Source organism: Hyperoodon ampullatus, assembly GCF_949752795.1.
Source record: "Hyperoodon ampullatus genome assembly, chromosome: 9".
NCBI lineage: Eukaryota > Metazoa > Chordata > Mammalia > Artiodactyla > Ziphiidae > Hyperoodon > Hyperoodon ampullatus.
Window position 1 is genome coordinate 21,767,351 of NC_136922.1, and position 15,921 is coordinate 21,783,271.

The window sequence follows — 15,921 nt, forward strand, 5'->3', positions numbered from 1 at the left end:
TAAAATACTTTATTATTAAAAAATGCTAACCATCATCTGACAAGGCAGGGTTGTAACAAACCTTCAATTAGTAAAAAATGCAATATCTGCACAGTGCAGTAAAGCAAAGTGCAATGAAACGAGGTTTGCCTGTAAATGATCACAAGGAATACAAAGAAACAGGGAAATATAGCCCACTTAAGGAATGAAATAAATCTGCAGAAACCAACCTTAAAGAAATGTAGATCCAAGAATTACCAAAATAACTGTCTAAAAGATGCTCAGTCAGCTAAAACAAAACATAGACAAGTAAATGAAATCAGGAAAACAGTGCATGAACAAAATGAAAATATATCAACAAAGAAATGTAAACTATAAAAAAGAACCAAACAAATTCTGGAGCTGAAGAATAAAATAACGGAGTTGAAAAATTCACAAGAAGGGTTCAACAGCAAATTTGATCAAGCAGAGGAAAGAACTGGCAAACTTGAAGATGGGTCATTTGAAATTTGAGTCAAAGGAGCAAAAAAAAAAAAAGAATGAAGAAAAGTGAAAAAGGGACCTCTCTGGCAGTCCAGTGGTTAAGACTCCACACTTCCACTGCAGGGGGCGCAGGTTCAATCCCTGGGGAAACTAAGATCCCACATGCCACGTGGCATGGCCAAAAAAAAAAAATGAATAAAACTTAAGGGACTTAAAGGACACCACCAAGCAGATCATTATATGCATTATGCAAGTCAGAGAAGGAGACGAGAGAGAGAAAGGGACAGAGAGCTTATGTGAAGAAACTATGGCCGAAAACTTCCTAAATTGGGGGGAGGAAATTCAAGACAATGAACTCCAACTAGAATAAATCCAGAGACCCACACCAAGACACATTGTTATAATGACAACTTGGAATAGAAAGAAACTACCTCATCATAATAAAGGCCATATATAAAAAGTCCACAGCTGATATCATACTAAGTGGTAAAACACTGAAAGCTTTTCCTCCAAGATCAGGAAACAAGGATGACCACTTTCACCACTTCTATTCAACATAGTACTGGAAGTTGCAGCCAGAGCAGGTAGGCAAGAAAAAGAATACTAGGCATCTAAATTAGAAAGTATAATCCCCCAAAACAAAAACAAATTTTAAAAAGTTACACATAATTTGGACATATCACTAGAGTTTAAATATTTAATGTAAAGGAGAGACATTTTAAGATATATTAAAAGCTCTCCACAGAAAGAGAAAATAAATTTATGTTGTACTGCTTCTGTTGGTAGGGGACAGAATTATAGAGATGGAGAGCTCATCTTCATATAAGAAAGAGTTTTCTAAGAACCATAACTGTTCCGACATATTTACCCAGGATGCCATAGAAAACAGTCCCAGCATTGGTTATCATATAGCTGACTAGCGCTTGGTTAAGGGTACTTTTTGCATTTTCAAATATCAGAAATGGAGTGGAAAATCATATTTTTGTTTTCATGGGCACATGTAAAATGAATCACTGTTGGCTCAGGGCAGTGCATGGCCTGCTGTTCCTCTATTTCTTCTCAGAATCAGTGTTTCTCCAGCCCCATCTGTCACCCCGCCAATCAGATGGGATAGCTTGCCAAGTCTGACACATTTAATAACAAGTGAGACAACTTTTTCTAGCATTTGTATTAATGGTTAAACTAGTTACAAAGGAAGACCTACCTCTGTGACACAAGAAGTTCTGAGAAATGTCTTATTTCTTTTACAAAAGCAGCTCTGAATAGGCCAACACCAAAGCCATTGGAGAAACTGAATAATAATTCTGGTACTCATCTCACTAAATTAATTACCTTAGGTCCTTATCCTTTTGTAAATTGAGATATAATTTCCTTATGATAAATTCAGAGATTTTAAGTGCAAAGTTAAATGAATTTTAACAGAGTATATACCCATGTAATTATTACTCCAGCCAAGATACAGAACATTTTTATTACTCCAGAAAGTTCCCTAGTGCCCCTTTCCTGTCAGTGACTTGTCCCCTCAGTGACATCAATTACCTACTACCAGACTTCCCTTCAGATTATCTCTCAGCTAGGATCTGAGACCATTCCTGTATTGCTCAATCATCAGTATAAACATCATGTCACATATATGCAAGGAAAAAAAAAAAAAAGGAAACAAAATGGTAACAGATTAGCTGGTAGAATTCTGGGTGGTTTTATTTTTTTCTTTATACTCTTCCACATTTTCTCAATTTTCTTCAATGACATGAATTCATGTTTACACTTTAAAACTAAAAATAAATATAATTTTGCTTCTACCATATGATCACAACCATGAACAATAATTCACAGCAGAATGACAAGAAAGAAGGAAATATACCAATATATCTTAGTAGTGGTTCTTTCTGGTAAATAGGATCATGGGTATTTTTATTTCTTCTAATTTTCCCCCCAAATTTAAAAACACTTATTTATTATTTCTGAGATACACAAAACACCCTATTTCAAAAGATGAGGGCAGAAATGGTTCTTTGAGAATTTCATAATATACTGCTTATGTCAGAAAGCTGCTGAAATCATGTTTGAGGAAATAAATGAGTCAAGAATTCAAGTCTATTAATTGCAAGTTGCCTTTTCATTTTCTCCTAAGAAGTTATATCTTATTTCATAATCCATGACTGATTCTGGCTTGCTGTCATATTTTTGGTGCTACAACTATTTATTTGGTTTGGTTTTTTTTTTTTGAAGATTATTTTGAAATAACCTCAAACTTACAGAAGAGTTGTGAATACAGTACAGAAAACTCTTTTTTCTTGAGAATCATGTGAGAGTAAATTGCCAACCTCATCCCCCAATAATTTCATGCATATATCCTGCAAATAAAAACAGTCTCTAGACAACCACATACAACCATCAAAATCAGGAACTGTTACCACGACACATTTTAACCAAGCTCACAAAAATCAAAGACAAAGAGAGAACTTTGAAAGTAATGAGAGGAAAAAGACTCATCACACACAAGGGAATCCTGATAAGGCTGTAAGCAGATTCTTCAGCAGAAATCTTTCAGGCCAGGAGAGAGTAGGCTGATACATTCAACATGCTCAAAGAAAAATATCAAATGAGAATACTTTACCCAGGAAAATTGTTCTTCAGAAATGAAGGAGAAATAAAGACTTTCCCAGACAAATAAAAGGAGAAAGAATTTATCACCACTGGACCTGCCTGAAAGGATGTTAACTAGTAACATGAAAATATATGAAAGTGTGAAATTCAATGCTAAATGTAAATACTGGGTTGGCCAAAATGTTCGTTTGGGTTTTCTGTAACATCTTATGGAAAAACCCAAACAAACTTTTTTGGCCAACCCAGTATATAGTCAAATTCAAAATATTACTGCAATGGTGGTGTGTAGGTCACTTTGAACTCTAGTATATAGGTTAAAAGACAAAAGTATTAAAAGTAACTATAGCTACAATATTTTGTTAATGGATACACAAGATTAAAATACATAAATTGGGACACCAATAACATAACTCGTTGGGGGGAAGCAAGTAAATATGTAGAATTTTTAAATGCAATTGAAGTTACGTTACTGTCAGCTTAAAATGGACTGTTATAACTATAAGATGTATTATGAAAGCCTCATGGTACTGTTAGTACCACCAAGCAGAAAACTGATAAAGAGAAAAGAATCAAAGGATACCATGACCAAAAACCATCAACTCATAAAGAAAGACAGTGAGGAACTTCCCTGGGGGCACAGTGGTTGAGAATCCACCTGCCAATGCAGGGAATACGGGTTCAAGCCCTGGTCTGGGAAGATCCCACATGCCACGGAGCATCTAAGCCCATGTGCCACAACTACTGAGCTTGTGCTCTGGAGCCTGTGAGCCACAACTACTGAGCCCACGTGCCACAACTACTGAAGCCCGTGCATCTAGAGCCTGTGCTCTACAACAAGAGAAGCCACCACAATGAGAAGCCTGCACACTGCAACAAAGAGTAGCCCCTGCTCATCACTAGAGAAAGCCCGCACGCAGCAACAAAAACCCAATGCAGCCAAAAATAAATAATTTAAAAAAAATAAAAAAGACAGTGAGAGGAAGAAAGGAACTATAAAACAATCAGAAAGCAGGTAACAAAATGGCAATAAGTTCTTACCTATCAATAATTACTCTAAATGTAAATAGTTTAAATTCTCCAATTAAAAGACAAAGAGTAGCTCAATTCATAAATAAGACTCAACTATATGCTGCCTACAAAAGACTCACTTACGCTTTAAGGACACTCATACGCCAAAAGTGGAGGGATGAAAAAATATTCCATGTGGATGGAAAAATACTCTGTGCACATGGAAACCAAAGGAGAGCAGGTGTAGCATATCACACAAAATAGACTTAAAGTCAAAAGCTGTAACAAGAGAAAAAGGTCATTATATAATAAAGGAATCAATTCCTTAAGAGGATATAAAAATTGTAAATATGTATGCTCCCAATACTGGAGTACCTAAACAGATCTGAAGATAAAAATAGGCAGCAATGTGGGCCTCCCTGGTGGCGCAGTGGTTGAGAGTCCGCCTGCCGATGCAGGGGATACGGGTTCGTGCCCCGGTCTGGGAGGATCCCATATGCCGCGGAGCGGCTGGGCCCGTGAGCCATGGCTGCTGAGCCTGCGCATCCGGAGCCTGTGCTCCGCAACGGGAGAGGCCACAACAGTGAGAGGCCCGCGTACCACAAAAAAAAAAAAAAAAAAAAAAAAAAAATAGGCAGCAATGCAATAATAGTAGGGGATTTCAATACCCTGCTCTCAACAATGGATACAATATCCAGACAGAAATACATTATGAACTCATGAATTTAAACTACACTTTAGACCAAGTTGCCTTACAGACGTATACAGAACATTCCAACCAATAGCAACAGAACACACATTCTTCTCAAGTGCACATGGAACATTCTCCAGGATGCATCATATGTTAGGTCAGAAAACAAATTTAATAAGATTAAAATCTTATTAAGTATCTTTTCTGACTACATGGTATAAAATTAGAAGTCAATAATGGGAGGAAAGCTGGAAAATTCCACCTATATATGGATTAAACAACACATTCTGAAAAAACAATGGATCAAGGGTAAATGTTTTAAAATTTTTGAGGTGAATGAAAATAGAAACACAGATGCAGAAATTGATGGGATTCAGCAAAAGCATTTCTAAGAGAGTAGTTTACAGTGATAAACACCTACATTAAGAAAAAAGAAAGAACTCAAACAACCTAACTTTACGTCTCAAGGAAGTAGAAACGGAAGAACAAACTTAGTTGATGGGGAGAAATAATAAAGATTAGAGCAGAAATAAATAGAGACTAGAAGGACAGTAGAAAAGATCAGTGAAACTAAGTTGGCTTTTTGAAAAGATAAAATTGACAAATCTTCAGCTAGACTTACCAAGAAAAAAGGGAAATGACTCAAATTAATAAAATTATAAATGAGGGAGGAGACATTTAACTGATACCACAGAAATACAAAGAATCATAAGAGACTATGAACAATTTATGCCAACAGATTAGATAATTTAGGAGAAATGGATAAATTCCTAGAAACACACAACTTACCATGACTGAATCATGAAGTAAAAGAAAAACTGAGCAGACCAATAACAATCAAGGGGATTAGGAGATCAAATAAGTCATCAAATACCTCCAAACATATAAAATCCAGATGGCTTCACAGATGAATTCTACCAAACATTTAAAGAAGAATTAATAACAATCCTTCTCAAACTCTTTCAGAAACTTGAAGAGGAAGGAACACTTTCTAACTCATTTTATGAGGCCAACATTACCCTGATACCAAGCCAAACAAAGACCCTACAAGAAAAGAAAATTACAGGCTGCTATCCATGGTGAACATAGATGCAAAAATCTGCATTAAATTCAAGAGTACATTAAAAGGATCATACACTATGAACTAGTGGGATTCGTCCCTGGGTTGCAAAGATGGCTCAACATATGTAAATCAATAAATGTGATATACCACATTAACAAAATGAAAGATAAATATATGATCATCTCAACAGATGCAGAAAAAGCACTTGACAGAGTTCAACATCCATTTGTGATAAAATCTCTCAACAGATTAGGCGTAGAAGGAATGTTTCTCAACATAACAAAGATGATACAGAGAACCCCACAGCTAACATCATAATCAATAGTGAAAAGTTAAAAGCCTTTCCTGTGAGATCAGGAACAAGACAAGGATGCCCATAATAACCACTGTGTGCTATTTTACATAGTAAGCTGTAAGCTGAAGCCAGAGTAATTAGGCAAGAGTAATAAATAAAAGGCATCCAAATTAGAAAGAAAATTAAAATTGTCTTTTTGCAGGTGACATGATCTTACATGTAGAAAACCCTGAACACTCCACTGAAAATTGTTAGAACTAATAAATTCAGTTAAGTTACAGAATACAAAATTACCATATAGAAATCAGTTGCATTTCTATACACCAACAACAAAGTATCTGAAAGAGAAGTTAAGAAAGAAATCTCATTTACAGTACCATCAAAAGCAATAAAATACTTAGGAATAAATTTAACAAAGGAGATGAAAGACATGTACACTGAAAACTATAAGACATTGATGAAAGAGATTCAGAAAGACATGAATAATGGACAGATACCCTGTGTTGTTGAATTGGAAGGACTGGTATTGTTAAAATGTCCATACTACCCAAAGCAATCTACAGATTCATTGTAGTCCATATCAAAATTCCAATGGCATTTTTCACAGAAATAGAAAAAACTACCCTGAAATTTGTATGGAACCACAAAAGACTTTAAATTAAAAAAGCATTCCTGAGATGAAAAACAAAGCTAGAGGCATCACACCACCTGATTTCAACCTATATTACAAAGCTGTAGTAATTCAAACAGTGTGGTACTGACATAAAAACAGGCACATAGATCATTGGAACAGAATAAAGAGCCGGGCATAAACCTATGCATATACAGTCTGCTGATTCTTGACACCAAGAACACACAGTGGGAAAAGGATAGTCTTCAATCAGTGGTGCTGGGAAAACTGGACGGCCACATGCAAAAGAATGAAACTGGACCCCTATCTTACACCATTCACAAAAATTATCTTGAGATGTATCAAGGACAAATAGAGCTGTTCAAAAAAAAAAAGGGCTTACCTGAAACTGTAAAGCTCTTAGAAGAAAACACGGGGAAAAATTCTTGACATTGGTCTTGGCAATGATTTCTTGGGTAAGACACCAAGCATACAGGAAATGAAAGCTGAAATAAACAAATAAGTCTGCATCAAACTAAAGAGCCTCCACACAGCAAAGGAAACAATAAATTGATACTTTACAGAAGAGGGAAAGTATTTGCAAGCTGTATATCTGATTAGGGGTTAATATCCGAAGTATAAAGAACTCAGAAAACTAATAGCCAAAAAGCAAATACTCCAATTAGAAAATGGGCAGAGGAACTGAATACACATATTTCCAAAGAAGACATTCAGATGGCCAACAGATATATGAAAAGTTGCTCGACATCATTAATCATCAGGGAAAATGCAAATCAAAACCACAAGATATCACCTCACACCTGTTAGAACTGGCTGTCATCAAAAAGACAAGAGACAAGTGTTGGCGAGGATATGGAGAAAAGATAACTCTGGTGCACTGTTGGTGAGAATATCAGTTGGTGCAGACACTATGGAAAAGACTGGTGGGTCTTCAAAAAATTAAAAATAGGACTATCACATGATTCAGCAGTCCCACTCCTGGGTATATATCCAAAGGAATTGAAATCAGTATATTGAAAAGATACATGTACACCCATTTTCATTGCAGCATTATGCACAATAACCAAGAGATGGAAACAACCTAAATGTTCTTCCAGAGATGAAAAGGATAATGAAAAACGTGGCTTATATATACAGTGGAATATTATTCAGCCATGAGAGAAGGAAATCCTGCATTTGCTGCAACATGAATGAACCTGGAGGGTATTATGCTAAGTGAAATAAGTCAGAGAAATACAGATACTGTATGGTTTCACTTATAGTGGAATCTAAAAAGAAAAAAAAAAGCCAGTTTCATAGAAACAGAGATTTGAATGGCAGTTGCCTTGGGCTGGGGGAAGGGGAAATAGGGCAATATAGATCAAAGGGTACAAATTTTCAATTATAAGAAGAAGTTCTGAGGATCTAATGTACAACATGGTTGTTATAGTTAATAATATGGAATTGTATACTTGAAAGTTGCTGAGAGTAGGTCTTAAGCATTCTTATCACACACACAAAGAGTGAACTGTCAGGTGATGGATGTGTTAAGTGTCTTGATCTTGATAATGATTCCACGATGCATATGTACGTCAAAACAGCACATTGTACACTTTAAATATATAGTTATATCTGTCCATTACCCCTCAATTTCATTTTTAATAACTTTTTCATAAAATTCATTAGGATTTTGATAAAAGTGGAAATAAATGTGTGTGTTCAGTCAGCCATCTTGAATCCAAAACATGGACATAGCATTTTTGAGCAAATTAAAAAAAAAATTTTAATATATATATATTTTTATCAAAGTATAGTTGATTTACAATGTTGTGTTAGTTTCAGTTGTATAGCCAAGTGATTCAGTTATACATACATTCTCAATTTTTAAAAATGAAAAAAAATACGAGGAAATTAACAGGATTTCGGATGACTGCCTTTTTTTTTCTTTTTTTTTAAACCCCATCCTTGTCGTGACAGGGAAAGTCTTGCATGAGGAGCACGTTGAACTCTTGATGGAGGAGTTTGCATTCCTGAAAAAAGAAGTGGTGGGAAAGGACCTGCTGAAAGGGTCTCTCCTCTTCACAGGTCAGCCCTTGGTGGGATCACAGGTCATATGTAACTGGTGAGGCTGGTGGAGGGTTACTGGGTTCTTTCTGAGCTCGCTAGGATGTGAGCTTGGATTCATTTCTGCTAAAGACGTTGTGACTCAGGGCCGATTTAATTTTCCCATGCACCCACAGACAATAAAAATAATCTATTTTTCTTCTTTCCTCAAATGAGATCTGATTGCTCAGTGGGCCTTGGGAAAAACATGTTAGAAATCTCAAGCACATTTATGCTTTTGGCCCAATCGATTAGGTAGAATTTTCTCTCATGAAATCTTGACGAGTTAGAGATTATTTTTCCACAGGAGGTTAAAAATGAAAGCTCTCTTTGCCAAAGGACCGAGAAGGTTCTTGGAGAAGAGAACATGTTTATATTTCTCTGTGGAGCAAATAGAATATGCATAGACCCTTTCTTCCTCCAACATGTTATCAGGACATTGGCTGTGGCCAAGATATTTGATCTACTATATATTCAGCTATTTACTTTATGTTGGTCATTCTTTGAGCACCTCCATTAGCAGAAGGAAATGAACAGCCTGGAGCCTCAAGGTCTGCAGTCTCCTTTGGGTGGACTCCTTGGATTTGTCTCCACCCTAAGGCATCTGGGCCACCTTTTCTGAGGGCTTTCTTTACAGAAAGAAAACCAACATTGTCAAGTGGTAAAACCATTCATCTGTTTGTGAGTTTCCAGAAAATATACAGTAGCGGAATCTCATTTCAAAATCCATTTTCAGGGACTTCCCTGGCGGTACAATGGTTAGGACTCCGAGTTTCCACTGCGGGGGGGCACGGGTTCAACCCCTGGTTGGGGAACTAAGATCCTGCATGCCGTGCGGTGCAGCCAAAAAAAAAAAAAGAATGGCACAAAATCCATCTTCATCCTTTAAAATGATGATATAATGAGAGTTGTGGAGACAATAATAACCATTAATCTGCACAAGGAACTGTGCTAAGTATGTGACATTATTTCATGTTAATTCATATGATAATCCGATAAAGTGGGTATTTATTACCCCCATTAATACAGATTTTTTTAAAATGAAGCTCAGAGAAGTGAGTAGCTTCACAAAGTTGACCCAACAGTTATGTGGCCGAGGCAGACAGATTGGAGCTCAGACTTGTAGCAGCTGTTCAGTCCTCTGCAAAGAACAAGAGCAGACAGTAACCAGCCCAGAGGGAGCTGCCTTTCCTTTGTAAGTTTCATACTTAGGTCCTAGTGATTTGAAACCACGTTGTCTATGAAACTTACAATCTTTGTTTTATTTATCTTTTTATTTACTTTGCTTGTTTTCTTTAGAACATACTCATAATTATTGGTTGTTTTACGTCAGTATCAAAGTTATAAGAAATCTTTGGTTTAAAGAGCAGTGTAACAGATACGAAGTCTTATAAATCTAGGTTATGTTTAAAATTTAGGCTGGGAAGAGAGGGGAGCAGTATCTTGACCAGGTTTCTCATACAGATACTCGTTGCAACATACTGTTGTACACGAGATCATGAAGTCTGAGGAAACACTTAACGCTGTATCAATTTTCTTGATATTGACTACTTTATAGGAATTACTGTTTTCTCCACAGCTATCACAATTCCTTCACTCCCTTATCGTTTACACAGACAGTTATATGGTATTTATAGGAATATAGGCTTGAGGGACTAAAATACGTTAATTCTTTTACTTCTTTAAGTCACTAACTGAAGGGGATATATGTTTACAGATATGTGTGTGTGCTGTGTGCATACACACACACACACACACATGTTAGAAGCCTAAAACATTTTTATTACCCTGTGGGCCAGAGGGACTGCAATTTCCAGCGAAATATTTTATTTTACCAACAAAGTGAATTTAAGAAACAGGAAAAAAGGGAGACGTTTTTGTGAAAGTCTCCATCAGAATTAGTCATCTTGCACACCCCCGTCACAAGGTAGGTTGTGTGTCCTGATCACCCAGCCACATCTGTTCGCTCCCTGTCACAGCCCCCATGCCCCCCAGCTGTCGGCCCCTCCCCTCCAGACCCCGCCATGTCTGTGATTCCCCACAGCTGGCCCGCTGGAAGAAGAGCGCTTTGGCTTCCCTGCATTCAGCGGCATCTCTCGCCTGACCTGGCTGGTCTCCCTCTTTGGGGAGCTTTCTCTCGTGTCCGCCACTTTGGAAGAGCGAAAAGAAGATCAGTATATGAAGATGACCGTGTGCTTGGAGACGGAGAACAAAAGGTAGGTCACGAGAAGCTGCAAGGAGAAGGCAATATAAGGACATCCTCGTGTGTTCACAGGGGAGACTATGGGGGACCCAGGGGCCTAGACCCGCACCTTCGACTCCAGAAGGGCCGTCTGCTTATGCCAGTGGAACAGGTGCTGAGATTTCACTTATGCTGCCTCATGCCATCCTCCCAGCAGCCCTGTAAGGTTAAGAGAAGCTTACAGATTTGAGCAGGTTGTCTGAGCCACACAAGTGAGCAGTATCCAGTTATGTCTATGACCTGAATTGTTTCCAACATTTTATGGTGAAAGATTCAGGCATTGGTGAGTTGAAAGAATTTTGCAGTGAGCGTCCATCCAGCTACCTAGATCTTACCATCAACATTGTACTCTGCTTGCTTGTCACATGCCCAACTATTTCTCAGCTTTATCACCACATCATATGTCATAATGTTGCCAAAACGCTGATTCTTTATTTTTCATACCAAGTCTTTTTTTATTATTTAAAAATGTTCAAGAGACTTTAAAATGGCCCAGAGACCCAAAGATGTTCGTGTCAAATAATGAGATCACACTGAGGTGGGGTCTGTCGGTTCCTCGATTGCTAAAGCCTCCGTTTGATCCTGGATCATGACACACCCTGATAATTCTGCTAGGTGGGTAGTGGTGATACCCTCTCATTCCCAGCATCTTCCGTAAATGGCCGTCAGTCCCCTAATGACGAAAAATGCAATCCCAGAAATAATACGCTTGCAGATTCTACTTGAACATCCTTCCTGTGTTATTTTTCGAAACCAAGTCCTCTACTGATCCATCTGGGAGGCTGAGATAATGATGCGTCCCATCTGACAGTAAATGTAGATCCTTCACCAGCAAACACCCTTCAAGATAAAGTGCCTCATACCAAGTCTTTTTAAACATAAGGAGCCTCTGCGAGTCATTTGCCCACACAGTTTAAGTTACAGCTGCCTTCCAGCAACCTAGTGGAACGGAGCAGAACCTCAGCAGAGGATGGGGAGGAGGGCAGACGTGACCTTGAAAGGTCACAATAAAAGGACCAGCAAGACCAGGATCCCTGCTTGAATTCCGGTTGTACAAGTACTAGTATTTGCTAACATTTACTGAGTTCCTACCATGTGCCACGGCCTAGTCCTTTTATAAGGATTTTCTCATATAATCTTTATACCAACTCTCTGGAGTGGGCATTATTATGATTATTATTATGACCACCTAGGAAACTATGAGGCTCAGAGAGGTTAAGAAACTTGCTAAGGGCACACAGCTAACAAGTGATTGTGTGTGAGAATCACGCTTAGGCAGCCTGTCTCTGGTCCCCAGGTGGTCACACCTTCTCCACAGAAATTGCACAGGAAGGGCACGAGAAGGGAATATTACTGAAAACATGCCAGGCCTTGTCTTCGTCCTAGTCCTCACCTGTCTACGAGGTTGGGTATCATTAGCCTCAGGTCCCAGATTATCCAGGAAAACCCAGTGCAGTTTACTCCCAAGCCCGTATTCTTCCCATTTTACCAGCAGTTTTCAAACTTTGTAAAAAAAAAAAAAAAAAAAAAGCATTAGAACACCTTTTCAACCCACATCTATATAGAAGAGGTACACGTTTCAGACCTCCTGTTGAAGCCAGTTGGTAGGAGTGGTGCCAGAGCCAGGCGTGCCCTGCCCCCCATGCCCTTGCCCTCCAGGGCAAATTCTTTAAGTTTTTAGGACCACAAGATGAAGTTATTCCGTCCACATCTCTCCTGATGGCTCCCCCTTTATGTACTTTAGGTCTTTTCCTCTTAAACATTCACCCCACACTCTAATGTAGGTCTGGGTGAGCTGGTTGGCTGAAGGGGAGGCCTCCTTTACCCAGGTTGGAGGTACCCCTGAGCTTCCTACAGCACCCAAAACAATCTTAAGTGACCTGCTTGGGCCCCTTTCTGGCAACTCCGCACTGACACCGTTACCCATATTATGGCCCGTGCCTCTAGAGGCGGAGAACAAACAAACCAAAGGTAGTTCCCCTGCGTTCCTTAGCCACGCTGATCTAGCCTGCCCACGCCGGGCCTGCCCCACTGCAGCCCACGGGGAGAGGAAGAGGGAATCCGAGGAATGGAGACAAGAGAAGGCCAGGGACCCTGATGCCTGCCCGGCCTTGAACCCTTTCCCTATTCGCCCTGAAAACTCCATTACTTAGAATGGCAGCCCACCCAGATTGCCTGTCCTTGACCCTGACTCTTCCCTGTAGTATAAGAAGAAGGAGGGGAAAGCAAAGAGAAGTAGCCAGAGCAAGTTCTCTCATTCCTGAGACTTCGTTCCCAGAAGAAGGAAGGAAAACTATATATGTGTACATGTGTGAAGAGGCTGAATGGAGGATATCCATATTAAAGTTGGAAAGAGCTTGAATATTTGGCAATAATGAAATATTGAATGAATTATATAATCAGTTGTCCCCATGGTATGCAGATAAAAATAATAATAGTATCTGTAGGATCATAAAAATATTTTAAAATAAACATAATTAAATATTAGTTATACTTTAGGATTTATATTCCATATACATATAGGCAAATATTTGAAAGGATTGTCTCAAACTGAAGATTTAGGCAAAAGAATTATGGATTTTTTTTCCATTGAAAGTCCTTAAATCAATGCTGTATTGTTTTTAGAATATATTTTTGAAGAGCAGATTTTATATTTTTCCTGTCACATTATTCAGTGAAGCTTCTAACTTTAGATCGAATCTGCTTAGGTTTCTCTGCTTTTCATTAAGCAGATAACACAGCTTTTATCTAAAGACAGAAAAGATAAATCCAGAAAAAGAAGAAACTTTAGAAGAGCGGGGTCTGTCCTATTTGAATTGTAGATTTTTGGGAGTGCTGACCTTGGCCTGAGGGGCAAATGTGAAATGGAAACAGGTGCTTTGTGAGTGGGCAGGCAGCATCTGGTCTTGGCATGTGCCTGGGGTCATAGACCTCTTTGAAAATGTGATGAAAGAACGCTAAGAATTCTTTCCCATAAAAATGCACATACACTTGGAAACAACAGTTTGCATAGGATCTCAGGTCTGGATCCTCCAGAAGGATCCAGTGAGATTCAGGGTAAAAACTCCTAAATAACAAACTGATACACCAAAACCTTTGAATTCCCCTGCCTGGTGGCAAAATTGCACAAAGGACCTTTGGGCAGTAAAGTTGCCAGCAGTCACCCATGGCGTCTGGGAGGCTGGTGGAGGTTGGGATGCAGCAGCTGCAGGGAAAACGGGCACAAAACGAGGACCTGGCACTGGGCACTCAGGTGCCAGCCCGCATCCACGTGCCCCTGTGACATTAATCCTGTGCCTCTTGCTTCCCCAGCCCGTTGACGTGGATTGAAGAGAAGGCGCCTGGCCTAAAGCGAAACAGACATTTAAGCTTCCATTTCAAGTCTGGGTCCCTGGAGAATATGCCCAACGTAGGCGTCAATAAGAATATTTTCCTGAAAGATCAAAATATATTTGTCCAGAAACTCCTGGGCCAGTTCTCTGAAGAGGAGCTGGCTGCTGAGCAGAAACGCATCCTGCGCTGCCTGTATCTGGCGGGAGAGATCCAGAAACACTGCCGCTCGAAGAAGTGAAGGGAGGGGGTAGCACGGCCCTGCCCAGAGGAGCCCTGAGCCTGATGTTTACCAAGAGTTGACCGTAATCTCTGTTCTAACCATTAAACGTGTCTTGGGTAAACAGGATTCGCTTAGTGTCACGAGCCGTGGTGGGAGTGATGCTTGGGTAGGGGCCCACGTGGTGGGGATGGAAAAAGAACCAACCTTGGTGGAGCGGCACAGGATGCTGTAGATGTCCAATTTCATTCATTCTTCCCAGCGGCCCTGTCGGACGAGTATTACCAGGCTTGTTTTCCTTAGTATATTGAAAAAATCTTGAAGCCACCCAGCTAGTAAATGACAGAACCAGCCTTTAAACCCCACTCATGGGCTAACGCACTGCAAAACAGTGCCGGGAAACCTCCTTCCTGCCGCCTTAAGGACTTTTATTCCCCTCCCCACCCCACCCCCACAGACTCTCACTGGGCGACCGTGCCCGGTGCTGGGGATCCTAAAAATGAATAAGACATAGCCGCTGCCCTCAGGAACTCAGTGTCAGAAGGGAAGCAAGTCACACAAACTGGTCATTGTAATGGAGGTTCAGGCTGTCCCTGGCCATCTGGAGAAGGGCTCAGGGAAGATGTCCAATCCAGGTCCTGATGATGAAGAGATCAGCTGTGTGAAGGTCAAAGAAGGGCTTTCCTGGCGGGGGTGGGGCAGTATGAACAGAGAAGTAAGAAGCAGCCTGGCCAGTGCCCTGGGACAGTGTCGCTGGAGCACTGGGTCGGGAGTGGGGAGTCCTAGAGAGCAGATCTGATGGTGGTGGGGGGCTTTGTAGGCCAGGTGAAGAGCTGGGGTGGTGTTTATCAGGCCGTGCAGAGGCATCGAAGGGGGTTGTTTAACGTGCCGGGGGCGTGGGGGGCGTGGTCCCGTTCCTGATTTAGGTCGAGCACTCAGAAGGCTGCCTGGAGAGGAGACCAGAGACCCAGGAGACGGCCAGGGAAGCCACGTGTGTTTGCACTTGGAGTCTTGTGCTTGTCTGGACTCGTGGCTCATGTCTGGTCCAACCTGCTTGACTTCGAGGCAGAGCTGAGTCCCAGGAAGCTGCTCTTTCGTTTCACTGGTGGTCCTGTTGCATCTTCTTCTGAGCTTGTGTTAGATTTCTTGCTTCTGTAAATGTCACCCTCTTGGTTTTTTCCCTGCTCCCCATTTGCTATTATGAGCCTTAACTAGTTTGGAAACCATGAGATGGAGGCAAACTCCGTTCTCTACCTCTGTTTCTATTATTCCATCACCAGAGTATCT

The 15,921-nt window shown here is 40.1% G+C and overlaps 1 protein-coding gene across 1 annotated transcript in view; it reads left to right on the forward strand.

The window, feature by feature from the left end:
* The window catches only part of BLVRA (biliverdin reductase A), a 59,998-nt gene extending 45,240 nt beyond the window's left edge, over nt 1–14,758 (forward strand). Inside the window, exons 6-8 of the mRNA XM_079710970.1 lie at nt 8,717–8,824; nt 10,887–11,058; nt 14,397–14,758. Of these exons, the coding sequence (XP_079567096.1) occupies nt 8,717–8,824; nt 10,887–11,058; nt 14,397–14,655 (539 nt within the window). The 3' untranslated portion in view covers nt 14,656–14,758. The remainder of the gene's footprint in view (nt 1–8,716; nt 8,825–10,886; nt 11,059–14,396) is intronic.
* Nucleotides 14,759–15,921: the final 1,163 nt, after the last annotated feature.